At 39.8% G+C, this 27,321-nt stretch overlaps 1 protein-coding gene across 1 annotated transcript in view; it reads right to left on the bottom strand.

The window, feature by feature from the left end:
- WNT2 (Wnt family member 2) overlaps positions 1 to 27,321 on the bottom strand; it is a 47,256-nt gene that overhangs the window by 13,214 nt on the left and 6,721 nt on the right. The window contains exons 3-4 of the mRNA XM_028526234.2: positions 25,924 to 26,201; positions 10,036 to 10,300 (exon numbers count right to left, since the gene is read on the bottom strand). Coding sequence (XP_028382035.1) covers positions 10,036 to 10,300; positions 25,924 to 26,201 — 543 coding nt within the window. The remainder of the gene's footprint in view (positions 1 to 10,035; positions 10,301 to 25,923; positions 26,202 to 27,321) is intronic.

Raw genomic sequence — 27,321 nt, forward strand, 5'->3', positions numbered from 1 at the left:
TCAATGATGAATTGGTGGATTTATATGTAAGTTGTTAAATCTCATGGCCATAATCTAAACCGACCTGGAACTGCTAATCTGTCCATAGGCTGCTCGTAAGTGGCTCTTTCCATTCTGATGGATTATGTTTCTCCTCAGCCACTAAATTAACCTATTAAGATGAAGTCAACAGGTATGCCAGCTTACTCCATTCTCTTTTTTATTTTTTCAAGGAAAACAACTGACAGCATTTATTGCCAATGATAAAGTCAAGATTTCAAGCAAAAATTAGAATTTTGGAAATATATGGTGTCTACCACTGTGAGCTTCACAGTTTTCCAATTTTTTCCTTTTTATTGAATTTATAGGGGGAGATATTGGTTAACAAAATCATACAGGTTTCATGTGCATAATTCTATAACACATCATCTGTATATTGTAAAATATGCAGTTGGAATTTTTTTATCTTCACTGAGGACATGCCCATTGATTTTAGAGTGAGGGGAAGGGAGGGAGAGAGAACGGCAGAGAAACATCTATGTGAGAGAGAGACACTGATCAGTTCCCTCCTGCATGTGCCCTGACTGAGAATCAAACCCGCAAACTTTCAGTTTACAGGACAATGCTCCAACCTATTGTCCAGGGTTAAAATATGCAGTTTTAAAGGAGATTTACCACACCAGCACAAAATAGGTTTTATGCAGAAAGCTTAGTCTAATTAAGTAAATACATCATTTTAAAGTGCTTTAACAGCAGTCTTTTGTTTGCAACACATTAATGTGCTAATTAGAAATGAATTTTTCTACTTCCAGCCAAGATGGAGGCGTAGGTAGACACACTGTGCCTCCTTACACAACCAAAAGGATAACAACAAATTTATAAACAAAAAACAACCAGAACTGACAGAAAATCTAACTGTATGGAAGTCCGACAACCAAGGAGTTAAAGAAGAACTATTCATCCAGACTGGTAGGAGGGGCGGAGACAGGCAGCCAGGGAGAGAAGACTCAGGCAAGGTGGAACCTGGTGGTTCCACTTTCTCATGCAGATAAAGCAGGAGGAACAACTGGGGATCAAGAAAGATTGTGCAACCCAGGTTTCCAGTGCAGGGAAATAAAGACTCAAAGCCTCTGACTGAAAACACCTGTGGGGGTTGAGGCAGCAGTGGGAGAAACTCCCAGCCTCACAGGAGAGTTCATTGGAGAGACCCACAGGGTCCTAGAATGTACATATCCACCCATCCGAGACTCTGCACCAGAAGGGCCCAATTTGCTTGTGAGTAGTGGAGGAAGTGACTGAAAGCTGGCCAAGAACACAGCAAGTGGCATTGTTCCCTTTTGGACCCATCTCCTACATACAGCACCAAAACGCAGAGATCTGGGCTGCCCCACCCTGGTGAACACCTAAGGCTCTATCCCTTACTACTAACAGGCACACTGAGAAAAAAAAAGGGCCCAAAAGGAATAACAGATCAAAGTTCCAGAAAAAATACAACTAAGTGACGAAGAGATAGCCAACCTATCAGATGCACAGTTCAAAACACTGGTAATCAGATGCTCACAGAATTGGTTGAATATGGTTGCAATTAGAGGAAAAAATGAAGGCTATGCTAAGTGAAATAAAGAAAAATGTACAGGGAACCAAAAGTGACATGAAGGAAACCAGGACTGAAATCAACAGTTTGAACTAGAAGGGAAAAATAGCAGTCAACCAGAACAGAATGAAGAAACAAGAATTCAAAAAAAATGAGGAGAGTGTTAGGAATCTCCAGGACATCTTTAAATGTTCCAACTTCCTAATCATAGGGGTGCCAGAAGGAGAAGAGGAACAACAAGAAACTGAAAATTTATTTGAAAACATAATGAAGGAGAACTTCCCCAATCTGGCAATGGAAATAGACTTCCAGAAAGTCCAAGAAGCTCAGAGATTCCCAAAGAAGTTGGACCCAAGGAAGCACACACCAAGGCACATCATAATTACATTACCCAAGATTAAAGATAAGGAGAGAATCTTAAAAGCAGTGAGAGAAAAGGAGACAGTTACCTACAAAGGAGTGCCCATAAGACTATCAGCTGATTTCTCAAAAGAGACCTTACAGGCAAGAAGGGGTTGGAAAGAAGTCTTCAAAGTCACGAAAGGCAAGGACCTACATCCAAGATTACTCTATCCAGCAAAACTATCATTTAGAATGGAAAGGCAGATAAAGTGCTTCCAAGATAAGGTCAAGTTAAAGGAGTTCATCATCACTAAGCCCTTAGCATATGAAATGTTAAAGGGACTTATCTAAAAAAAAGAAGAAGATAAAAAATATGAATGGTAAAATTATCAACAGCTGAACCTGAAAAAAAACCAAAAACAAAAATGAACTAAGCAAATGACTACAACAGGAACAGAATCACAGAAACGGAGATCACATGGAGGGTTATAAGCAGGGTAGTGGGAAGGGGAGAGAGGGGGAAAAGGTACAGAGAATAAGTAGAATAAATGGTAGGTAGATAATAGACAGGGAGGGTTAAGAATAGTATAGGAAATGTAGAAGCCAATAAACTTACATGTACAACCCATGGACATGAACTAAAGGGGGGGAATGTGGGTGGGAGGGGGTGTGCAGGGCAGAGGGGAATAAAGGGGGGGGAAATGGGATGATTCTAATAGCATAATCAGTAAAATATATTTTTAAAAAGGAATTTTTCTCTACTAAGAAAGGACATTTACTTTGTAAATTGTTGTTAGTAGTTGAAGTTATGTCAAAGACTTCAAAATAAGAAAATAAAAATTGTGTTTCTTTTTCTATAAAATTTTCTTATGTTTTGAAAAAAATAAGTTTTTTTGTTTTTTGAATTCATAAATTGAACTTGATTGCCACTGTCAATTAATTCAAATTAGGTCACTTTTTAGTATATACTAAAAGTACAGAAATTCTAGCAAGTTTATGTTCTGAAAAGTAATGCAGATTTATAGATCATGTCTATAACAAAATAGAATTGGGTGGAAAAATATTTTTGCTCATGTTAACAATGAAATCAGATGAACTACCCTGTAATCTTACTGATAATAGTAAATGAAAAAGGCGCCCCCAAAAGTAAAAGAGTTGAGTATTTGGTGGCAGCTAAAAAGAATAGATATAGACTGCCACTGCATTTGAGAGTTTTTATTTCATATGGGGGATGTGGACAGTCATCAATAGCTTCAGCTTTGCAAATGCTCCATCTATGCACTTGAATATGAGGAAAAGTTCCATTTGATACTTCAGTTGAGTTTAAATAGGAATTTTCATAAGCTGTGTATCATAAAGTAATCAGTGATGAGTGAAGATGTTCTTAGTGGAAGCAATCAAGATGTGCCTGTGGAGGAAATCAAGTCATCTTTAAGCTATGACACTACAACATAACTAAGAATTCAGCTAACATTTTGATGAATGTATTTCATGTTATTTACATCTTACCATTCAATTCAACATGTTTATTTGATAGATTCTGGGGATCCAGTGGTGAACAGACAGATATAATAGTTCCTGCCATTACGGAATCAAAGTGGGACAGGCAGGTAACAAACAAATACTTAAACAAATTAACTAAAACTTGTGGCATGTGCTAAGAATGAAAGAGCAAGGCTTTCTGGAATGGAGAAGCAGATAGATGGTTGATATTGCATGCAGTTTAAGAGGATGTGGTGATGGATGGATATGGAAATAGGAAAGCAGTGTAACAACTGACTTATAGGCTTACAGCTTGATCAGTGGAATGGATGGGTGTGCCATTTTCTGAGAGGAGGAAGCCTGAGGAAACAGGTTTTGGGGTGGGACAAACCAGGAGTTCAGTTGTGAACAGAAATAGTGTGATAGAAATGTGAGCAATCTGAGTGGAACTGTGAAAAATGGGATTGGCTACAAGATGAGGAGAGAGAACAGAGATGAGAACTGAAATAGCAGTTAAATGGAGGAGACCACCCAAAGAGAAATTATAGAGAGAAGAGGGTGTAACTGAGTCCAGAAGATCTTCAGAATTTGTTTGTTTACTTATTTATTTATTTATTTATTTATTTGAGTTTATTGGGGTGACTGTTAATAAAATTGTATAGGTTTGACTTGTGCAATTCTATAATACATCATTGGTACAAGGTTATATTGTATTGTGTATTCACCACCCCATATCTTTAGACTTTAGAAGCAGAAGGAGAGGAGCTAGCTACTGGGGCAGGAGGAAAATGAGGAGAATCTGGTGTTACAGAGGAAAAGGAAATAGAGTGTTTTAGGAGGGAGAAGCTAATTACATTATATGCCACTAAGAGTTTGAAAAGATGGCCCATTGGTTAATAGTTAATATTAATCATAAAACATAATTAATTGCCTATGAAATGGTGACTTATAAGCCTCACAAATATGTTCTTCATATTGTTCTTTTCTGACCTAGCTGTCTTAGCACTTTTTAGATATCAATTCATGAATGTCTACAATAAATCTCAAAGTAGAAAGTGAGGAATAACTTTTTCAAAATGGCAAATGTAGGGTAAGACCTTGTAACAGAACAATGGAGTGAGGACTGGCCTAAGAAACACCACTTTCTTATCCAGGCTCGAGAGCTGTGTCCCACTGCCTGCCAACCTGGCTCATCTACAGGGACTGGGAGGCCAGAGAAGGTATGGACCATGTCTATCTTCCTCATCTTTGCATTCCTGAGGCTTATCATATTGTCTGGCATATAGAACAGGCTCAAAAATTATGTGTTCTGTGCGGAAATGAGGGACTTAAGATGTACTGGTGAGAATTGTACATTTAGTATCAAAATAACATCTATCTGTTGCTATTTGCTCATATGTTGCTCCCTTGTTTTTAAGCAGGTCACAGTCACAGAGTTCAGAGGTTCTGCAAATCTGGCTACACCAAAGGGCATGTCTATAACACCAATCTCTGTAAACCACGGTTGGCATTACATTCCCCTGGGTTCTGAGGTGTTTGCAAAATATGATTTATTTGGAAAAAACCCATGATGCCTGAATGCTTACACCATTCACAGCCTACAGCTGTCAGACAGGTATTGGGCTTTCAGCAGGTTAACGAGTTAAACAACTGTGGGACTCCATTTGTTTTCTGAACTTGACTGGAGAAGGGTGGAGGGCTGCTTGTTTCCTCTACTTGATGAAGAGACCTCAGGGTGACCTCTGGCCCAGGTCAGGGTTTTTATATCATAACCACTGAAAGTGGCTTGTGATTAGGTGCAGACGCTACTCTGGAGAGGACAGCAGCATTCCTTAGTGAGAGATGAACCTATCTCTAACTTAAGGGCTTCTTTGATTTATGGATGCTTGGGGCAATAACACAGAACTGCCAGAATACTCATCCCAGAAGCCCAACTTCCAGATCTAGCCTCCAATATGGCCTGCAGAATGTCACGTGCACAGCATCACACAGTTGTGTGCACTCTTCAGATCGAGGGGAGTGTTTATAGTTGAACACCAGAGCCCTCATTTTTTTTAATTGAAGACTGGGGGGAAATGCCTTTTGTTGTTGTTGCCATAAGAATATCTTAATTGGTTTTTGAGCTTTTCATTTCTTAGCAACTATTAACAACATTCACACTCTTCAAAACTTGAAGGGCTTATAACTGAAAGGGGAGTCAAGGCAACCTAAGCCAAATGTGGGTGAATGTTAAGCCTGACCGCTCTCTACCTCCCCACTTTGCAGGCATTTGTGTCCTCGTGCTGCCTCTCTATTACACGGATCTCCCCACCCCTCCCAAATTTCAAGAAGTAATGTGGAATAGTGGAAAAAGTCTGGATTTCTGTTTTGATTTTTTAAAAAATTTGTCTTGTTTACCACTTACAGGCCACAAAATCGTGGGCAAGTTCAATAGCTTTTTAGAGCCTTAATTTCCTTCTCTGTAAATAGAGAGAACTGCTATGAAGATTCAGAGAAAGTGCATGTGAGGTTTGTAGCACAGGGCCTAACTCTTAGCAGAAATTCACCCCAGGTTCCCCTCACCCTTCCTCACCTGGGGTCTGCATCTGGCCTCACCCAGGTGTACCTCAAGGTCTTGACTCACCCTTCTGCATTTCTCATCCAAATTCATCCTGGTATCATTATGTCAGGACTTCACTACAAGGTTGACTTGATAACCTCTGTCAAACTAATTCCAGGGAAAGCTTGAAGGCTGGAATTATTTTAGTGTACTTACTCACAGTAAAAGGGGGTTTTGAAAATACTGGGCCCAAATGTGAAAGAATACCCTCTTATACTGGGAAACCAGGGGGAGGGTATTTTGTGGGAGAAATTTATTCAGAGATTCTCAAATAAAAAAACATTTTTCCTTTGAAAGAGGTCAGGTATTCCCCCCAAAATAAGGTCTCCCTGGATTTCTTCTTACCTAATACTTACAGAAAAATTAAGAATCATGGATTACCTAAAACACTGATTTTTCAAACCTTGATGTGTTTAAGTTTGAAATGCATACAGAATTTCAGGAAAAACACCCAGAGATTTTTATTCAATAGGTCTCTGAAGAGGCCCTCACTTTGGAAAATAGTGGACTAGACCTGTAGACTTTATCTGCAAACCGAACTGACAAAACAAGCTAGCTCACTCCAGTTAAATCATGTGTTAATTTTAACAGGAAACAGGTGCTGACCAGCAAGAGTAAAGGCAGTCAGTTCCAAGTATCTATTACTTGACAATATTGCACTTGACACCATCGATTTTCCAGTGCTGGCGAGTCAAAGGTGCCCAACAAGTTGAATATTAAATGTGCATGATATTAAAAAAGCAAAATAAAGCAATATGACCACAAGACAGCAGATTGGGTGGTATGAGATGTACTCTAGGGAAAGGGTATGTGGATCCTCATAGAGAAAATTAAAAAATCAATATATACATTAGCTGCTTTAATTTTTTTTTTTAGTTGCTTTAAATTTTACTGCAAACTTCTGACTTTAGAGCCTGGGTACATCTGATAGTAACCCATTTTGAACATGTGGGAGTTCCATTTACCAGAAAACAGGCCATTTGCAATGCAGTATGATTGTAGTGAGGGTTCAGTGATGTGCTCACTCAGTGACGTGTGCATGCTGACAGGACGTTAGCCTTGACCGAACACCTTTGTTTCATGATGGGAGAGCCAAGCTCAGAGAAGGAATGTCAACATGTGTTAGACACAGAAATCTCCCCTTCTCGCAGGGCTCAGACTCTGTCACTTCACTGCCTCCACAAAGAAAAGTTAGAAGCTGCTCCAGGAAGATTCTGAGCCACACTTCTTTGACTCTTTGGACTGACATGCTAGGATGTGCACGATGGCCAGGATAAAGCCTTGTCTTTAGAATGCCACAGATTATACAGACAGGCCCTCAGCAGCTTTGTGGGTTAAAGCAGGCTTTCTCAGGGAAAATTTCATCTCATACATAAGGCTATTTGTACCTGACTCCATATATGAACAATGAAAAATATACTCTGTCAACAATCTGAACTATTGCTTACATGATGTCAAACACCTTGAATCATATTTTCACTAAAATGATCATCTGACAATCAAGAGAATTAAAAAGAAATAATGCAAGTTTGCATGGATGACTTTAGCATTTTCTTAGGTTCAGCTCAAAAGGGCATTAAGTATAGTTTAGGTAATTTATGAATAATCTAGGAATCTTAATGAGAATTTGATCTAATATGTTGGAACTATTTAAAAAAAAAAGAGTAACGGGATGACTCTCGATTCAGCAACAACAACCATTCTATTCTTTTCAAGCCAACTAGGCTAAAATGAGCCTAAGAGAGAAGAGAAGTAAATGAAGAGAATGAATGAATTATACAGCTTCCCTCAGAAAGTCCATACCTGCATCTGTGTGCTTTGTGGCTGGCATATCTGGAGGCAGAATAAAGTGATGAAAAGAATGGATGAACTCAGTCTCAAGTCCTTGCTCTCCCTTGTACCTACTGAGAGTGCTTGGGCAACATCTATAACCTGTCTGTCAGAGCCTCAGTTTCCTCTACCCATAAAATGAGATAATAACATATCCACCTTAGAGATTTCCCATGAGAATCAATGTGAGAATGTAGATCAAGCCCTAACATGTGGCAGGTACTACAGATGTGTTTCTTATTTTAGGATCAAGAAAGATAATTGTGTTCTAATATAGGGAGTAGAAAAAGTGTGTCAGAATAACAGTATGTTGATGATGCATCAGGGGTTAGATTCAGAATCTCTTCTGTGAGGAAGAGAAAATAAGGTCTTTATTTCACTGAATATTCAGGAAGCAGTTAAATGGTCATTAAGCATAACTGCTTACTTTACTGTGCAAACTACTTCAATTAAAAAAAAAAAGCAGAAAAGATGTTCCAGAAAAGCAGGTCCTCTCACACTTGAAATGAGGTTTTTGCTTCACAAGGCTGCTTCACATACATTCCCTGGGAGACAGGGAGGGACAAGTTGTAGTGTCAGGGTCAAGAGCAGAGGCCACAGAGTCAGACAGCCAGGCATCTCTCCCCTCCAAGACCAATGAGATCTTGAGCTGGTCAGTCACTTTTCTCACCCATACCATTGGGATAATGACACCTAGGGCTGCTTGTCTGATTTTAAAACATAAGATGTTCTTCCTTCTTCCTTCTCCTTCTATTTTTTTTTTCAGTAACCAGTTCCAATGCACTGACGTCATAGGGCGGCTCTAAGGACTAAATAAAACCATGTGTGCAATGATCTTAGCCCAGTACCTGGCACATAGGAGTCAATACATAGTTCCTGAAATGACCCTGATCATCATTCCCATTTCTGTCTGAGGAGCCTGAGGTTAAGTAGCTACTTAACAGCAAGAGGGACCCAAGCCTCTGGGACAATCTGTATTAAAGCACAGGTTTTATGGAGATTCCACTGAAACTGTGGCCTGACAGGAAGGATGACTTGTTAGAGGTCCCAAAGCATGTCAGGAATGTAGCAGTGCACAGCATCTGGCCCTCTTTTCTGGGTAGTTATTAATCCATAGACTGCATGTACAAACCTGCTCAAGTGCTGCAAAGAACTAGCTCATCAGCCATGAAGGAAATTGAACCACTCAGGACAAAGAAGAGGCTTTGGACTTCTTGTGACATTCCCCGGTAATCATGCTTCTTGGTTAGTCTAATGTTAGGAGCTGGCAGCCATCTGCCCTGTTTTACTGGTTCCTTTGCAATTACTTTGGAATGTAAAACAAATGCAGAATTTAAATTTGAGGATATTTTTCTGATAATGCATTCCCTTGCTCTCTACTAAGTCTGAGAAGTTGGCTTAAGCCAAAGTTGGCTGTGGGCTCCCTATCACCTCCTCTCCACTGAGACTTTCACTCATTCTTATTTTGTACCAGATTCTTTACAAAGACTGTGCTAAGCTGAGTTCAGTGCTGACTGGGAGGGGTGAGAGGTGGAGAACAGCAGAGGTGTAAAATGCACAGGGAACCACTCTGTTGAGGTTGACAGGGCTGCTCCTGAGAGAGTTCATGACAGGAAAGGTGCTGTGTGCAAGCAAAGGTGTAGCCTTAATAAATGCAGTTCCTCCTACACAGCCCTCAACTACTGCCCACCAGCAGCCAAGCCAGTGGGGATGAATTCTTTTTCTAGTATATGGGAACTTCTAAACATATTGGAGAATGCAAAGGAGTGTGAAATATAGGAGATTTCAAAAAGGGCAAACCTCAAAGCCCTGGGACCCTCTTTCATAGTCACAGAAGCAATATTTGTAAAGGGCAATATACACTGCAAAGCTATCCTCTCATCTTCAGGATCACAGGAAAGGTGCTGGGCTGCCATAAGTTGTGTAGATTAATCCACCAATCTGAGTTTTGTCCAGGCTGAAGAATTTTGCAAATCTGCATATTCTGAGTTTTTGCCACAAACCTTCTTGTTAGGTTCCCATTTCTCCAGAATCTTAGAAGAGCTCTCTGTGCACTTTAAATATGAGTGGTAAGAACATAGCTTTGACCCTGAAGGCAGCAGGCTGTACTTACAGAACTGGCAGGCCGAACATACAGAACTGCATTTAAATCAGGCAGTACTGATAGCTGGAAGAATTAGGTGCTGTGAATAAAGTATTTTGAACTTACCTGCATCTCGGTCCCTGATACAGTAATCTGGAGAATTCTCAAAATACACCAGGTCATTTTTCGTTGGCTTCTTAAACCTCTTGTTAGCCACAGTGAAACCAGTGCCATCCTGGTTCATGACGACCTGGATGGCCCCGCTGTACTTCTTCCACAGATAATCGCCTGTTTTTCTGAAGTCAGCCATGGCCAGCCAGCATGTCCTCAGCGTACACGAGCCACTCACACCGTGACACTTGCACTCTTGTTTCAAGAACCGCTTCACAGCCTGACAAAAAGACAAGCAGGGTCAGTGGAGCTAGACTCAAGCTTGTGACAGGTGCCACAAGTTTCCTAACAACCAAGAAGTGACCAAAGACACAGGACCCCAGGGCTTAGGACTGGGAGATGTCTGAGGTCACTTGCTGGTCACTTCAGCCACACTGCACTGACTACAGCATGCAGGGAGGTGGGCATGAAGGGCAATGCTATCAATATAACAAAAACCTCACTCATTTTAATTTAATGGGTATGGGGCCAGTTTGAAGAGTAAGGCAATGAATTAGAGTATTTTCTAGATAAATATTCATATATCATATTAAAAATGTGTGCTATTACTCAAACTAGGTGAACAAAGTAATTGCTAAGCCCATAATAGGGACTGTTACTATTTACGGTGTGTCCTCAGGAAAGTGCTAATGCTTTCTACACTCCATCTCAATGACCTTAATCTTCACAACAATCCTATGCTACCATCCTATAGTTCTTTTTCACATCTTAGGAGCAAAAGGTCCTGGACAGGTGGGACCCACATGGAGCAGAGTCAGGGAGCCAAGATGGCCCTCCTAGGGTTGTCTCTGTGGCAGAGGCTTGCCATCCAGGACCCCCACAATATAAAGATATGGGGGCAGGGGCACATGGGGGAGTTGTAGTTCCAGAACAGAAGTTCATTCTGATGTCTTTTAAAAATACCCAGGTCCTTGTGACCTGGCATACCAAACTAACAACGTTCCTCCTGCTCACTTTGCTATCCTTTCCCTCCAAAGCTGGCTCATGAGGACAAGGACAGATTCCCAACGTAACAGGGCTCAGTGCACTCTGATGAGCTAGGAAGGAAACATCTAGGTGATGAGGCCCAACCTGGGAAGGGTGTGAGTGAATTAACAACCTCAGGGCCACCATGATGTCTTGGCTCCTTTGGCTCTAGAATGATTTTGACACATTTCCAGGCATCTGAATGAATTGCTGGAATGAAGAACATTTCTGCACATTTGGTTCTATTGAGCCTTGGTCAGAAACTGAGTCTGTGGAAAAGACAAACCAGGTTTGAGCACCAGGGGTAACTTACCTGGGGTGCAGCCCTGGGGAGGGGCAACCTGGAATATTTAGATTCCTGTGTGTTTGGAGGATGGGGGAGGAAGTTCCACCTGGGCCACTGCTGGAGCCACCCACTCACGTCACACACTCATTACCCTATACCAGAATCTCAGGGAGTAGGCAGAGCAGGCTTCCAACTACTACCTTCAGATTTGTAGAACTAATTCTCTCAATATGCTACTCTAAGAGTTTTGTTCAGAGTATCACTTTGGAAAATGTCAGGAAGGGGATCCTGCCCCCTCTGTGCCCACCCCAGATAGCCTCTGTCTTGAAGATCCAAATTCAGGATGGGGACCCTCAGCTGGGGGTTTCTCCTCCTTTGCTCTGTGACTGAGCCAAGGACCAAAGTCATGGTCCCGTGAGATTTCCAAGGCTGAGCACCCTCCTTCTCCTTTTCATGTCACTTTGAGTATCTGATGGGGGTACCCCCCATCTACACATAGTTGTCAGTTGTGATCTCTCTTGAGCTTGGGAATTGATTATGAATGCTCATTCTTCACAGCTGATTCCTTTTAAAGCTGAGTCATTTACTCCTAAGTTAATACTCCTAGCTTTAAAAATGACTAGAAATATTACTTCCTTCCTTTTACAATGCTAAGTTACCAGGTTGCAAACTTCAAAGTTGAGATTTTTATATGATTAATTGGAGGACTTGCATATTAATTTAAGGTTAGATCTTAAAGATACACCTTATGAGTCCCTGAAAATACATGTGGCAGTGGTACCCATTGTCAATCATCACAATATTGAGTGAAAATGGCCATTCCCTTCTTCCTTCCTCATTTTTTTTCAGCTGTTTGACAGCCACATACTTCAGAGCAGACCAAATCAATAATATTAATCTCATTGTTCTGCCCCTGACTATTCTGTGGCAGACAGCATGTGATAATTCAATTTGGGCCAATGTGATGTCAGGACTAATCTGTCAGAGGACTTATAGGAAAGGCTTCTTTGCTCTTTAAAAAACATATTTAAAATCCTAATATAAATTGGATTGTGTTTTTCTCAAGTTTTGAATTGTGCATACTCTGCTTCCCTCCACTCTTTTGAATAAATCAATAATTAACTGGATAATGTTTCAAACTTATTATAATAGGGAAAAGTAGAGAGAGAAATATGGGGGATTGCATTGCATCTTCCAAACTCATAGTCATCAAAAATCTATTAAACAGGCCATTCACAGAAGAAATACAAAGTGCTAACAAAAAGACATTAAACTTCACTAGTAATGAGAGAAATGCAAAGTGAAACACCATTTTTTAAAAGATGGAGGCATAGGTAGATACACTTTGCCTCCTCGCAAAACCAAAACAAAGACAACAAATTTAAAAACAAATACAACCAGAATTGTCAGAAAATTGAACCATATGGAAACCCAACAACCAAGGAGTTAAAGAAGAAACATTCATCGAGACTGGTAGGAGGGGCAGGGACAGGCAGCTGGGAAGGAGAGGACTCTAGACAAGGCAGTGGTTGGAAGACCTGGGTGGGTGAGGTGGCAGCTGGCAGACCAGGTGGTCCTACATTTGAGTGCAGATAAACCAGGAGGAACAACTGGGGAGTGACATAGACCATGCAAACCAGGGTTCCAGTATGGGGAAATACAGCCTCGAAACCTCTGACTGAAAAAACCTGTGGGGATTGCAACAGTGAGTCCTGTCAGACTCCTAGTCTGACAGGAGAGTTCACTGGGGAGACCCACAGAGTCCTAGAATGTACATAAACTCATCCACCCAGGAATCAGCACCAGAAGGGCCCAATTTGCTTGTGGGTAGTGGAGGAAGTGACTGAAAGCCAGCCCAGAGCAAACAGCATTGCTCCCTTTCGGGCCCTTCCCCCACATACAGCACCACAAATCAGCCATGTGAGTTGCTCTGCCCTGGCAAATACCTAAGACTCCTCCCCTTACTACTAAAGGCATGCTGAGACAAAAAAAAAAAAAAAAAAGCCACAAATGAAAGAACAGATCAAAGCTCCAGAAAACATACAACTAAGTGATGAAGAGATAGCCAACCTACTAGATGCACAGTTCAGAACACTGGTAATCAGGATGTTCACAGAACTGGTTGAATATGGTCACAAAATAGAGGAAAGAGTGAAGGCTATACAAAGTGAAATAAAGGAAAATATACAGGGAACCAACAGTGACAGGAAGGAAACTGGGGCTCAAATTAACAATTTGGGCAAGAAGGGAGAAATAAACATTCAACCAGAACAGAATGAAGAAATAAGAATTCAAGAAAATGAGGCTTAGGAATCTCCAGGACAACTTTAAATGTTCCAACATCCTAATCATAAGGGTCCCTTAAGGAGAAGAGAAAGAGCAAGAAACTGAAAGCTTATTTGAAAAAATAATGAAGGAGAACTTTCCTAATCTAGCAAAGGAAATAGACTTCCAGGAAGTCCATGAAGCCCAGAGAGTCCCAAAGAAGTTGAATCCAAGAAAGAACACACCAAGACACATCATAATTACATTATCCAAGGTTAAAGATAAAGAGAGAATCTTAAAAGCAGCAAGAGAGAAGGAAAGAGTTACCTCCAAAGGAGTGCCCATAAAGCTATCAGCTGATTTCTCAAAAGAAACCTTACAGGTAAGAAGGGACTAGAAAGAAGTATTTGAAGTCATGAAAGGCAAGGACCTATGTCCAAGATTACTTTATCCAGTAAAGCTATCATTTGGAATGGAAGGGTAGATAAAGTGCTTCCCAGATAAGGTCAAGTTAAAGTAGTTCATCATCACTAATCCCTTATTATATAAATTGTTAAAGGGACTTATCTAAGCAAAAGAAGATCAAATACTATAAACAGTAACATGACAAAAAACTCACAAATATCAACCAAACCTAAAAAGCAAAAACACCATTTTTTTTGCCTAGAAGATTAGCATACAGTAAAAATATTGATAATAGGAGTGTTGGTAAGAGTATGGGGAAGGAGATGCTTTAACAAACTTTTGATGGGAGAATAAATTGATGTTCCACTTAAGTGGAGGGAATTTTTGAAACACTGTATTTTCAATGTATGTGTCATTTCACCTTGGTGATTCCACTTTGGAAACTGCACAGTTTTGAAAGATTCACACGTACATAAATGTCCATTGCAACATAATTAGCAATAGCAAAATACTAGGAAAAACCCCAAATGGCATCAATAGAAAAATGGTTAAGCACTCTATGGCATATGCTTACTGATGGAATATTATGTGGTATTTGAATAATGAGGTAGATCAGTCTTACAGGCATAAAAGAAAGTCAAGTGATGGAAACAAAAGGCAGAACAACATATGTGGTAGGAACCACTTTTTAAAGGCCTGCATGTGTGTCTACACACAAAGGAGGAAGGGAAAGAATATTCTTTTACAATTCGGCTACAGTCTGAGGGGTTGCACAGTCTGGAAAAAGAGGTAAAAACAGAATCCAATTATCTGCACAGTAAACTACATGAATTTGGGGACTGTTCTCTGGCACCTGGAGAGAGCAGAACAGTGGTTCTCGTTCTGGTTACATATTAAAATCAGCTGGTGATGTTTCCAGCACACAGACACCGCCTCTCCCTGAACTGAACAAATTAGAACCTGGGAGGGGCTGGGGGCCCAGCCTTGCTCTCAGGTGCTTCTTATAGCTGCCAAGGTTGAGAGACTCTCCTCCAAGGCCAAGAGTGCTGTGGAGAAGGAGAGTAGCCACAGCACCACCACCCGGGCCAGGCCCGAGGAGAGTCAGAACAGGTGGGCTATTCCTGTGAACGAGGCGGCATTACCGTCCTGGGAACAGGGATATATGACTAGTGAATTAGAAGTTGGGTCCCACCCTAGGCCTTCAGGGAAAAGATGGCCACAAGCAACAATTTACCCTAGTGCTTTTTTGGAGGGAAAGAATGATGATGCTGGCCAGTGGGGTAAAAGCTCAGCACTTTTACAGGAACAATCTGCAGAGAAGGTTCCTGAAAGGACACATACCCACCCCCACCCTGGAGGCCTTGGGAGGTGCTGGGTGAGGGGTGGGTGGGTTTCCACACAGGCCACTGATGGAGTGGCTGCAAACATTTCATTTGCTCTGTAAAGGAAATAGTGAGCAAATAAGAACCTGGGGATGCCCCAGGGGCTGCCAGACACTCTGGGGCTTCTTGTGTTTGTGTGTGTGTATATATGTGTATATCATTTGTTTTATCCTCATCTGAGGAAATTGTTTTCTTCATTGCTTTTAGAGAGAGTGGAAGGGGAGAGAAAAGGATTGCACCTGGTGCTTTGGATCAACTGCAGCTTAGGTATGTGCCCTGAAGGTGAATCCAACCTGCAAGTTTTGAGCTAGAGGATGATGCTCCAACCAACTGAACCACAATGACTAGGGTGTGTTTCTTTTTAATAATTACTTTCAAATTTTTAATTAAGGAAATATGTGCACATGATTTTAAAATTTGCATAGTCCAGAGAGAATCAGGGTGAAAAACAATAGCCCTCTGCTGTACCCTTCTCCTCATCTCTCCTCTCTTCACTCTCTTCCCTGTCTGGGGAGCCCAGCCAAGAGGGGGTCATTTTTAATGAATTCTGCTTTTAGTCTTTTGGTGGCTGCTGAAATGCTTCTGCAGCCAGTTCTGGCTAGCTGACGACAACTTTATGAGAAATAGAAAAAGGCATCCCATCCTCAAGGTACTTGATGGACATCTGGTAGAAAATCGCTGTCATAGCTAAACAAATGTACAATAGCAAGAGGTGAGTGGAGCCCTCTGGAGAAGCACAGTGCAAACATGGCACAACTGAATGTGGCAGCTCTGCATGTCACCATTTATTTATCTACCAGTCAATGTTCCATTTCTTCATAGACTTCTTCTTATACAGAGTGAGAACTTCACCTCAGCCTCCCTTTCCTCACCCCAACTCCCAACATGCTGCATCACAATTCTGGTGATCTCTGCAATTTCAAGGAGCAACCTTACATTTCCTTTCTTGTTCCAGAAGTCACAGGTGCTGTCTTTTACGAGGATATTGCAGTCCTTCCTCCCTTTCTACCCCACTCTCAGTCAGAAGCACCTTTCCTCTTGTAGGGACAAAGATGATAGCACTAACATTCTGCTGTGTAACTATAGTTAAGTTGCCCACAATATATCTAGACTTTGATGCTATAAACTGGAAACAAAAATATTTATGTAATACTGATAACTGCACAACCATGGACAATGCCAGGACTGAATTTTACAATGTATGGTCCAATATCATAATCCCTGTGACAAAAGAAGAATGTGTCTGAGTGGAGTTTGGTGTTTTCTCATTTTACTTGCAACCAATTGAATTTACTATAACAATGTTTTCCACTCTCTCGATCATTCCACCTACTCCATTACTTCTCCTGATATCCTGGGTGTGGGGGAGCAGTCCATGGTCCTCCATCTTCTTATTCCAACGTGGACTGGCTACACAGCTGAGACCTACCATCATGCTGTCCTAAGGTGGACATGCTCTTCCAGATGCCATGTTTTCTCTTTTTTCCCTCCTTTATTCCTTTGCTGCAGCCCCTTCTTCATTAACTCCTTCAAGGTGCACAGGGGATACATTTTCTGAATTCTTGTATGTCCAAGTTGTCTTTATTCAGCCATAACACTTGATTAATAGTTTGATTAATAACTATTAACCAAACTAACTAACAATAGTTTGGCTAATAACTTGATTAATGAGTATAGAATTTGGGGTTGAAAATAATTTTCCCTGAAAACTGTGGAGGTGTTGCTCCATAGACTTTGGCCTGTAGTGTTATGGATGGGAAGTCTGATGTCTCACTGATTTTTTCAAAACTGGTATTTTTCACTTTGTATTTTTTTTCTACACAAAAGATTCTAGAACCTTTCTATTATCTTTGGTGTGCTGAAATGTCACAACGATATACTTAGAAATTAAAAAAATTAATCCTTCTGAGCCTTCAGTGGGCCTTTTTAATCTGGAAACTCATGTCCTTCAGCATGGAGACATTCTCTTAACATTTTATTTCCCTCTACTTTTTAGTCTCTTTTATGGTATTCTAATTACTCAGTTGCTGAGCCTTCTGAATCCATCCTCCATGTCTCTTACATTTTTCTCTTTAATATTTTTAGTATATTCTTCCTGGCTTCTTGAAGAAGAAATTCCATTAGAGTAACACTCTTGGCTCTCCCCACCCCCCTTACTCATTTCTTTCCTGAGGAAGTGCCTTGCCCCACTGGTGAATTTAGAGGAAGGGGCAGGACTTGTGTGCCTGGGTTCCTTCTCTTTGGGCATCTGCCAAAGTGAGATGAGTTATAATCAGTTCCTACCCTCCAGTAAGGGGTTCCCTGCAGAAGCTCCAGTACACAGGCAGTGAAAGGGTAAGTAAGCTTGCACAGCTCATGAGATAAAGAACATGAGAAAGAAGCTATTACGATGACTTGCTGTCTCTCTCCAGTGAGTGATGCTGAGAGCATTTTCCAGAAACTTGGGCCACAGCCCATCGCACAGTTAGGTCCCGTTTTCTATTTTGACTTGAATCTTTGCTAAAGGGTCTCTTGTTCTACTCCCTTTTTCTCTGATTCTTAAAGCAAGCTGCTGTCAATATTCCATGTTCAGCCTTGTTTTTTTGCTCCTCTCTTCACATTCTCACAGCTCTCATGGCTTTTTACATCACCCTCTTGGCCAGCACAATTCTTTAGCAGCCCCTCTCCCCTCACCATTTGCTTTATCCCATCTAATATTTACTCTGTGGCATCCTGTCAGTAAATACTTGCTCATTTGACATGACTACTTTTAAAAAGACTCTTGGTGTTTAGCCTCATGGAAGCTATTGTTGTTAGCTTAACATAATTTTCTCAATAAAAAACCTTTAATAAGCTCATAATTGCTTCAATGCTGATATTTCAGCAAATTTTTTATGTTTCTTAAATCTTTGATTTTGAGCATTTTAAGCCTTCAGGTCTGCAGAGGCTACTCTCTTAGAATTTAAGAAACTTGTAAATATTAGCATTCTATACCACAGACAAGTCTGAACATAAAAACAAGCTATGAAAGAAGTACATACATTCACTGTTCAGGCTAGAACAACCCTATTTTACATTCATCTGCCTCAGCTTACTGTCAGAGCATAATAAGGCATAGTATCATTAGGATCTCACCAATATCAAATATGCTAAGTGCTTTATTTTCACTATTTTCATCCCACCGTACAGATGAGGTTATTCATACAACTGGAAGCTGAGGACCCATGAAGGATGTAACCCATGCCCATCTGACACCAAGTCAACACCTTAAATCACTCCACCCATGTTTCTAATACTGGGGTTTGCCAACCTCTGGGGTTCATGAGAACATGAACATGGGGGTTCATGTTCTCTGGGTTCAGTGGATTCTACGAAAGCTTTTACACTTAGTGTTTGCATATCTAATTAGTCTACAAAGAATTGTTTTGCCAGTTATAAAGACAAATTTCTCCCAAGGAGAATTAAATTTTGGTTTCTTAAGTCAACTTTTCTGAAGACCGAGTCCAAGCAATGCTAGTGTGTCTTTGTAAAACTTCTTACATGAGATATTTTTTCTTCTAAGTTCCTGCATTTTGCTAAGTTTACAACTCCTGCATTGTGCCACAGGGATTCACCTCCTGTCAGAAAAAGGGCAGTCCACCTGTTTGAAAAGTATGCCAACTTAACAACTGACCTTGCCTTAGAAATCCTGCCTAAAATTTATTTTAGGTCCTTAGATGCCATGTTTTAACTAACTTATTAACTTGAACATTCAAAGGAGTGTTAGTACTTCACTTTTAGCTGGGTGCATGCCATAAAGCAACTAACATGTTTCTGGACCTATATCAGTTTTCCTGAGGGAAATACACATTAACAACATTATTTAATTTTCAGATGCTGGCTTAAAGCCAAGTACATTTATTAACAGTTAAATTCTTTTGACAGGTCCATGTCTCTGTGAGTAACTGAAAATCAGACTAACTTATATCTTTCAAACATATATGCTCTAAAATTAAGAAAACAAGAAATGTTTATTAGTGTACTGTGCAGTTGATTTGCTTATATAGTCATTTATTAACTTAGATAAGACACTGATTTCTTGAGCACTGTCATTCTTTAAAAACAGTGATGGCAGGTGGGCTTAGCTAGGAAATAGAAGATGTGGAATTTATATTTGTGGAATTCAAGAACATTACTATTGACTAACCATATATATAATAATTCTTATTGACTAATGAGGCAGTCTCTAAAAACGTTTTTCTGTAAGTGATAGGACTTTACATGGAACTGTAACAATTTTGCTAAGAGTTATTCTCTACCTCGAGACTTTAATTCTGGTTAGTTTTTAATTCATATGTTAAATAAAGATCTACAATATCAAGCACATTCTACTTTTGGGTCCAACAAGATGGAGGTGAGGCAGGTAGAGGTGGTCTCATTTTTTAAAATATATTTAATTTTGTGAACTAAGGAGACCAATCAGAAAACACACATTTACTAAGTGAAGGTTGTGCCTCATAAAGATGCCGAACACTATTTAAGGGAGGGTTAGGATGAATAGGAGGTTAAAGCTATCTGGCTCTGTAGTTTAGTTCAGTATTATTTTCTTCTCTATTGATAATTCCCTTTTGAAGGTGATTGCTTTTGAATCCTGCCCAGTTCTCTTGGTTCAGACCCATTAGTTATTATGTATCTTAAATAGGATCTATTCTTGGAAGTCTTCATTAGGCCCTAGGTTTACTTGCCTATAAGGCTGTGTTTACATCTTATACAATACCAATTCCCATTGATTTCGGAGACATTTTCTGTAGACAGAGCTTAGAAGTTTTTGCTTAATCTGCGTGCCCCAATCAGCCCACCACAGCACTGATCTTGAGTGGTGCTGGCTTGGGTGAGGCATGAAACTAGAAACTCTGGATCCCTTCACCCTCTGAATTTCTTCCATATAAAATACAGGGTGTCAAGTAATGCTAGAATTTCAGTTAGCAAATAAATTTAATTTGTTTGCTAATTCTGTCCACCCTATATACCTTCATCTCTTCATATGCAAAGTGTGGATAATAGTACTACCTACCTATTAGGCTTGCTTAAAACCTGGTGCATATGTGTATATATTTTATTTTAGATAGCAATTCTTGTTAGGTAACTTGTCCAAGATCATGTTGAAATATTAGAACCAGTGTTCTGAGTCCAGAACCCCAGCCTTCATATTGCTTCAGTCAAGATGATGTTAATAGCTAAGAACCCTTAATGAGCAAAGTAGCCAACAATAATGTAAACATTATATTAAAAATATAAATATCTAATTTTAATTAACAAACATCGGGAAACTTACTATCTATATCAAACTTTCTATTTTTATTTAATGTTGAAAAAATGCAAGAAGGTAGGAATTTCTCATAATTTTTCTAGTAAGTCTATTTTTAAGTCATTAGTTCAAACATCACAGAAGTTTGAACTCTGAAATCTATCACTTAAAGTGGACTCTAGAGAAATTAGCAATGCATAAGAATGGAACTTAAGTATCCAATTTCCCCCCTTCCACCATTGTTCATACCTGCCTATTGCTTCACAATGACATCCAAGTATCTTTAGCATAACATTCAAGGCTCTCCAGATCTGGCTGAGACTTCAGTTTGCAGCCTCAGTTTCTATTAATTCCCAGTTATGATCTCCACCTGAGAACACTTGTCATTCCTCAACTCTGATGTTCTTTCCATCCTAGTATGTTTTTTGCTCCTGTAGTCCCTCCATCCTGAAAAGTATTTTCCCTATCTCAACCAAGGAAAATCTTTATTTCCAGCTCAAATACCCAATTGTTTCAGATAAAACCTTTCTCTCCTCAGCTAACTGGCCCTTTGGCCAATTTTCCTGTTCTACCACCCAGCTTAGAGTTTGCCTCGCAGTTGTGTTTCACTTGTCTCTGACTAAAATTTAGTTTCTTGTAGTCAGTGGATTCTTTGTCTTAGTCTCACACTTTTCCACATATAACTTAGTGGCACAAATAGTGATTTTCCCAGAGTTAATTCCCTAATAAATTAACCATTAAGACAAATTGAGTCCAGTAACACATAGGAATAGAGTTCTCAAACTTGTAGGGTCATTAGTTGAAATTTTGTGAATCCACTGAAAAAGGCTAAATTGAGTTGAGCAGTTCACAATTATTAGCAGTTATGTATCTGACATTTAAAATGTTTTCCCTGTTGCTTAAAAAAAATAACACATCCCTGGCCAGCTGGCTCAGTTGGTTCAAGCATCGTTTCATACACAAAAGGTTGCAGGTTTGATTCCTGGTCAGGGCACATACCTAGGTTGCTGGTTCAATCCCCAGCTGGGGAGCATATGGGAGATAACCGATTGACCTCTCTCTTTTCCTCCCTCTCTCCCTTTCTCCCCTGTCTCTTCTCCCTCCCTTCCCTCCTCCCTTCCTCTCTTTCTAAAATCAATAAACATTTAAAATAAAATATAATTTAAAACCATATTTATTATAGAAAATTGTAAAATAAAGACACACACAAAAGGAAAAAATAATTGGTAAACTGCTTTCCAAGTGTGGTGGCTGCTGCTGCTTCTTTTTTAAAATACAGAAATACTCTGTGTGTGTGTTTCTCAGAAATTCTCAACAGAGACAACATGGAAAGGTAGGTAAGAACGTAAGGGTGAATATAATTGGGTTTGAACCTCCAAGCCCAGTACTTCATAATTGTGTGACCCTGGCTTAGTCACTTCATCCTTCTGAGACCCAGTTTCTCATTTGAAAAATAGGACTACTTGTAGTAGACCGTTCTGTGTGGTGTAGGCCCAGCTCCCATTCAGAGATGCACAGGACCCATTTCCACGGATAGGTTCTCCTGTGGGGAATCAGACCTGCAGTGTACCTAGGCCACTATGAGTCTTGCTTTTTGCTAAAACTCCCTCACCCTGAATTGAGGATATTTACTGCAAAGCAACTTCCTAAAAACCATGCTAAACCTTTCAAGGATGAGTGTAACCGGTCCAACTACTTTTGCTTTTTTAGTCGCAAATATCACTTTTCTGTGATATGATTAGTAGCATTGGCTCCTTTGTTTTCTGGATAAGGTAACCACCTAAAGCGAGCCTATGCATAGTTAGTGAGGACCTTCTTGTAATGTGCCCAGTAAGACAATAAAAGCTCATTGGAGCAAGGGCTGAGGCTTTTGCTCCCCTTGAGAGAAAAGCCAAGCTGTCCCTTTTCCTCCACCGGACTCGGCAGTCTGTGTGAATGTCTCATTTCATCCATAATGACACGGACCCCATGAGCCAGGGTCTGCATCAACTACTAATACTGTTTTTTTGTTCATATAAGGGCTTTTGAAAGATCAAATTATAAAACATTTGACAGTATTTTGCACATTAGCAACTATTATATGACTGGTTTTTATTAGTATGTTAAACTGTATCACATATGAATTTACAGACACATGGAGTGATCAGATTGAATAGTTTGACCTGAACTAAGTAATAGTTAAAATTGAATTTGTGCCTACCTCTATTACCTAAGTTATAGATAATCTTCACTTCACTAAAGGGAAAGGAACAAACTTTTATTGAGCACCACAACCTGCCAGGTTCTCTGCTATTTGCCTTATACTTGTCTTCCCACAGCACCACATAATATACTTTTACACATGACAGAACCTGAAATTCAGTGAGCAAAGCCACTGGTATTGCACAATTAAGACTAAGGTAGGTCTCATTTCAAATTCCATGTTCTGTTTTTACCATAGTAATAGATACCTTTTAGGGAAAGTATTTTTATGGAATTCCTCTTGTTCTTATTATGAAAATGTCCAGCAATTAAGGGGTTGTGTTTGGTTGGATACATGGGTTATTTTGACAGAGATTCTCTTAGAAAAGTTAAAGGAAGTTGTGATTATTCAATCTAGAGGAAAGAGTAGCCTAATTTAAAAGCCATTTTCAAATCCTGAAAGGGAACAAATGGTGGCTATTGACCAAGTATCTCTTGCTTGTAATTTACCTAAACCTATCCTAAAATATAATTTAGAAGTTTTCATAGCATGGCTTCTTTAGACCTAAAAAGAACTGCTAAGAGAAGCTGTGGAATGTCTTTCTTGATAGAATCTTTGTATTGAACAAGGTAAATTTATCTTTTTAGAACTCTTTGGAAGTAGAAAACAAGACCCAATCAAAGATGAGTTTCAAGTAAACATGAAGGAAAGAAACGTCATTACAAATTCTGCTAAAGCTGTAATTAAAGTAAAATGATAAACAGCACCAAAGATCTAAAATGATATTACCATACCAAGACACATGAGGGTGCTCTAACCAGCTGTTATAATAAATGAATCAAAATGCTCAAATATTAGGGAAAAATTAAGGCCTTTTGTGAATGGCAGTGTTGAATTCCGAATTACAGCATTGGTTACATAGGATAATCTTGGAATAGATGTTTTCTCTTTTAAATAACATGTATTGGTCCCCCTCCCCCACCCCCATTTTAGAAAGAAGATATTCATAGTGGACAACTTGGGAAATACTGAAAAGCACAAAGAAGAAATAAAAATGAACTGATGTTGCAGTCAGCCCTGAGTGGATGGGGTTTTCTAGAGCCAGGCCAGTTGGAGGCTTAACTCAGGAGGCCTGCCTTCAAACACAAACCCAGCCTGTTCTCATTTTGATTCCAGAGACCTTCTGCTTGCACGAAGAGGGAGTAGAGACTGGGGGTCTAATGACCGCAGGAAGAGAATTAGAGACGCATGTTTATCTAAATACATTTACTCTCATTAAAGTTCATATTCACTGACATCATGCATCTCCTTGAAAAAGTCTGCCCACCCACCATTAATTAAAGCCACATTTTAAAAAGTCAGTGTGTGCACTTTTATTCCAATCCAATGTAGCCTCCTCAGTTTTGCAGAGTAGGCAGGAGAATATCTGAGGCCTGACAGCTGTTCACCGATACACAGTGAGGAATCACGTGATTTACATTAAAAGTCATGTTTACTCAGAGCCTACAAGATAATAGCTAAGGTCTGTTGTCTTAAAGAGTTGAAACATTCAATATTTAGTGACCTATTAAGTAAAATTAACATTTATTTTGATGAGTCAACATTCTTTTGGATGCAGTATATGACCGTATGCTTTTATCTTTACAAATAATCTGAGAGATCTAATGATATTTCCTGCTTGAGTAATTAAGCAGCATACTCCTATCGAAGACACCACACTTTATAACTTATACATGCGTTATCAATGTCAAAACAAAGGTCAATGTAAATTTTCCTTTATCCAAACTATTGCACAAACAGTAATCACCAATAGTTGTAGGATTGTGCAACCATAGTCTATATTTTTGGCAGCGGTCACTATAAATTCTTAAATTCATGAAAATAAGTAACACTGACTGTTGAAGTTCAAGAAAGCTACTATTTGCAAACAGTTCAGGTCACACACATCTCATTCCATGTTCTAAACAAGACCTCTTTCCTTCCTACTCCTGTTAAATGAGATGTTGTGTCTCTGTGAGCTTAGTAAAGGAATTTCCAACCAAACAGATCTGCGCTTTTTCTATTTTTTTCATATTAAAGACCCCCCCAGATATATCAGTTTTATGCTGCTCTTTCTTTATATATTAATATCAAGCACATTTTAATTTTGCATTGACAAAAGATAAATTATGATTATCTTTTCTCATTGGCAGTTACATTTTTTGAGGATTATTCTGACTAGCATTTGATTACCCCAGCCAGTTTATGCTTTTTACCAAAGGCATAATGTGCAGCAGATTCTCCAGTTATTCTGGTCGTGCCACCATGCAGAATGATGTGGCTTATCAATGGATCTGAGCACTGCCATCTTAATGGTTTCATCCGAGGCCATGGATTCCTTGGGCTAGGAGATGAAAGCTGAGATCTAGTCCTGACTATTTCACTGACCCCCATGTAACCTTGAGCAACTGTGGACCTATTTCCTCATTTATTAAATGGGTGGTAGAGAGTGAATACTGACCAGTGAATCCACAGCCCAGTAGGTTAGTAAGGACTAGGGGATGAGGGACTAAAGTACCACTTTAGGGTCATGTTCTGCCTTGTCTACTTACTCATCCAGTACCAGGAATCCCAATGTAAGTTTGGTTCTAAAAAGAGTATCCCAGACTCTAAAAAAGCCAGTAAACCAATGCCTAGAGAGTTGCTTTCATGATATAATTGAGATAAGATGTGCTGAGCCTTCATACCCTTTAGATACAAGCATTTAACATCCCATTGGTGCATGGATGAAGCACTACCTAGCCTCATCCACAGATTATATCTTCTGTCTAGACGATACAGTATCCAAAGGGACCATAAAACACTTGACTCTACACAATGCCAAAATCAGTGGGTGGACTCCTTCAGCTCAGCTGTGGGAAGGAGGGTGGAGTATGAGTGGGATATTTCAGCCCAGTTGGTGGTATTCTTTAGGACAAGTGGTTTGGGGTTGGGGGACAGTGGGAATTTGTGACTATATGGCATTTTTATCAACTCTATGAAAATTTAAGATAAGCACAGTGCGAGTACAAGGCCATACAGACTACAAAATGAGCAGTGGTGCAGTCCATACCTTCCTGCCGGCTCTGTTGTTGTGCAGATTCATCAGGGCTCTGGCGTCCTTGCCTTGCCTTTCCTTGGCGTCCACAAATGCTCGGGCAAATTTGATCCCATAGTCAATGTTATCACTACAGCCACCCCAGTCGAAGGTGCCCTTGTTGTCCCTGGAGCTTCCCTTCTTCTTCGGGTCACAGGAACAGGATTTTAATTCTCCTTGGCTACAGGCCCTGGTGATGGCAAATACAACTCCAGCTGAGGAGATGGCGTAAACAAAGGCAGATTCCCGACTACCTGAAACAAAAACGCTTTTCTTAAAAGTGGTTCTGGAGTTACTAGTTCTGGATAACTTTCACACGATGGCTGTTTAATTCTGACATACTTCAACACTAGACCAAAAAGTACTGATATTTTTGAAGGATTCTCTTCTAGATCTGAGGTGGTCTTTAATATAATCATTACCATCTAACATAAGCTGTTGTCAATTAGGATATCTGTATGAGAACTGTCCTTTCTTGCAATATAGATTATAAAAGAAAATGCAACAAAAGCCTGCCTTGCCCAGCTTCTGACTTCACATTAGTCTCTCATACACCTGCTTGCTTAACCTAGAATCCTACATGCTCTAGAACAGAGGAGTGTAACATCTTTGTTTTTCATCTGTAACATAAAGTCTGAATTTTACAATTCTATTACTCCATAATGTATTTTGGTATTCATGCTACTACATGAATAAAACCTCTCAAGCCTCTAGGCATTACTGAGGACATGACTATGCATTTAAATGATCAAGATTGAAATACTGAATTGAAAAAATCTAGGGGCTGAGATGGGAAGAGAATTCAAGGCAGTAACCAGACCTACCAGTGGAGAGCTCTGGTTTGGCATCAACTTTCACAAGTAATGGAGAGATTGTTGCAGGCAATATGCAATATCTCAGAGTTACATAGTATGTCTAACTATTACCATGAATTTACTTTCTTCTGGAACACCTGCACTAATCACTGGTATTGGATAAAAGACAGTGAAAAGCTTTTCTTTGGTTTTTCTGGAAGGAAACAAATTTACCGCCTATAATTAGACTTGGGCAAGAACCCTTTGGGGTTCTTTCTTAGAATTGTCCTTTATTAGCATAGGCTACTTTCACTTACAGGCTGAAAGGTACATATTTCAGTGCAATAACTACATTAAATTATTTTAATAATCTGTAGTAACTCATAACACGGTGTTGTGGTATAGTGACAGATATAAGGCTCTTTAGGGTCTGAGTGCACCTCATTTTTCAAGTGGAGCTATATTTCATTGTTATTAGCATGCCTTTTTATTAATGGTTGCTGCAGCAAATATATTAGCAACCAAAATAGAAGCTGAACGACCTCTTGCCAAAGCAAGGCAGAAAACAGAAAGCCATTTG

Source organism: Phyllostomus discolor, chromosome 10 (assembly GCF_004126475.2).
Source record: "Phyllostomus discolor isolate MPI-MPIP mPhyDis1 chromosome 10, mPhyDis1.pri.v3, whole genome shotgun sequence".
NCBI classification, from domain to species: domain Eukaryota; kingdom Metazoa; phylum Chordata; class Mammalia; order Chiroptera; family Phyllostomidae; genus Phyllostomus; species Phyllostomus discolor.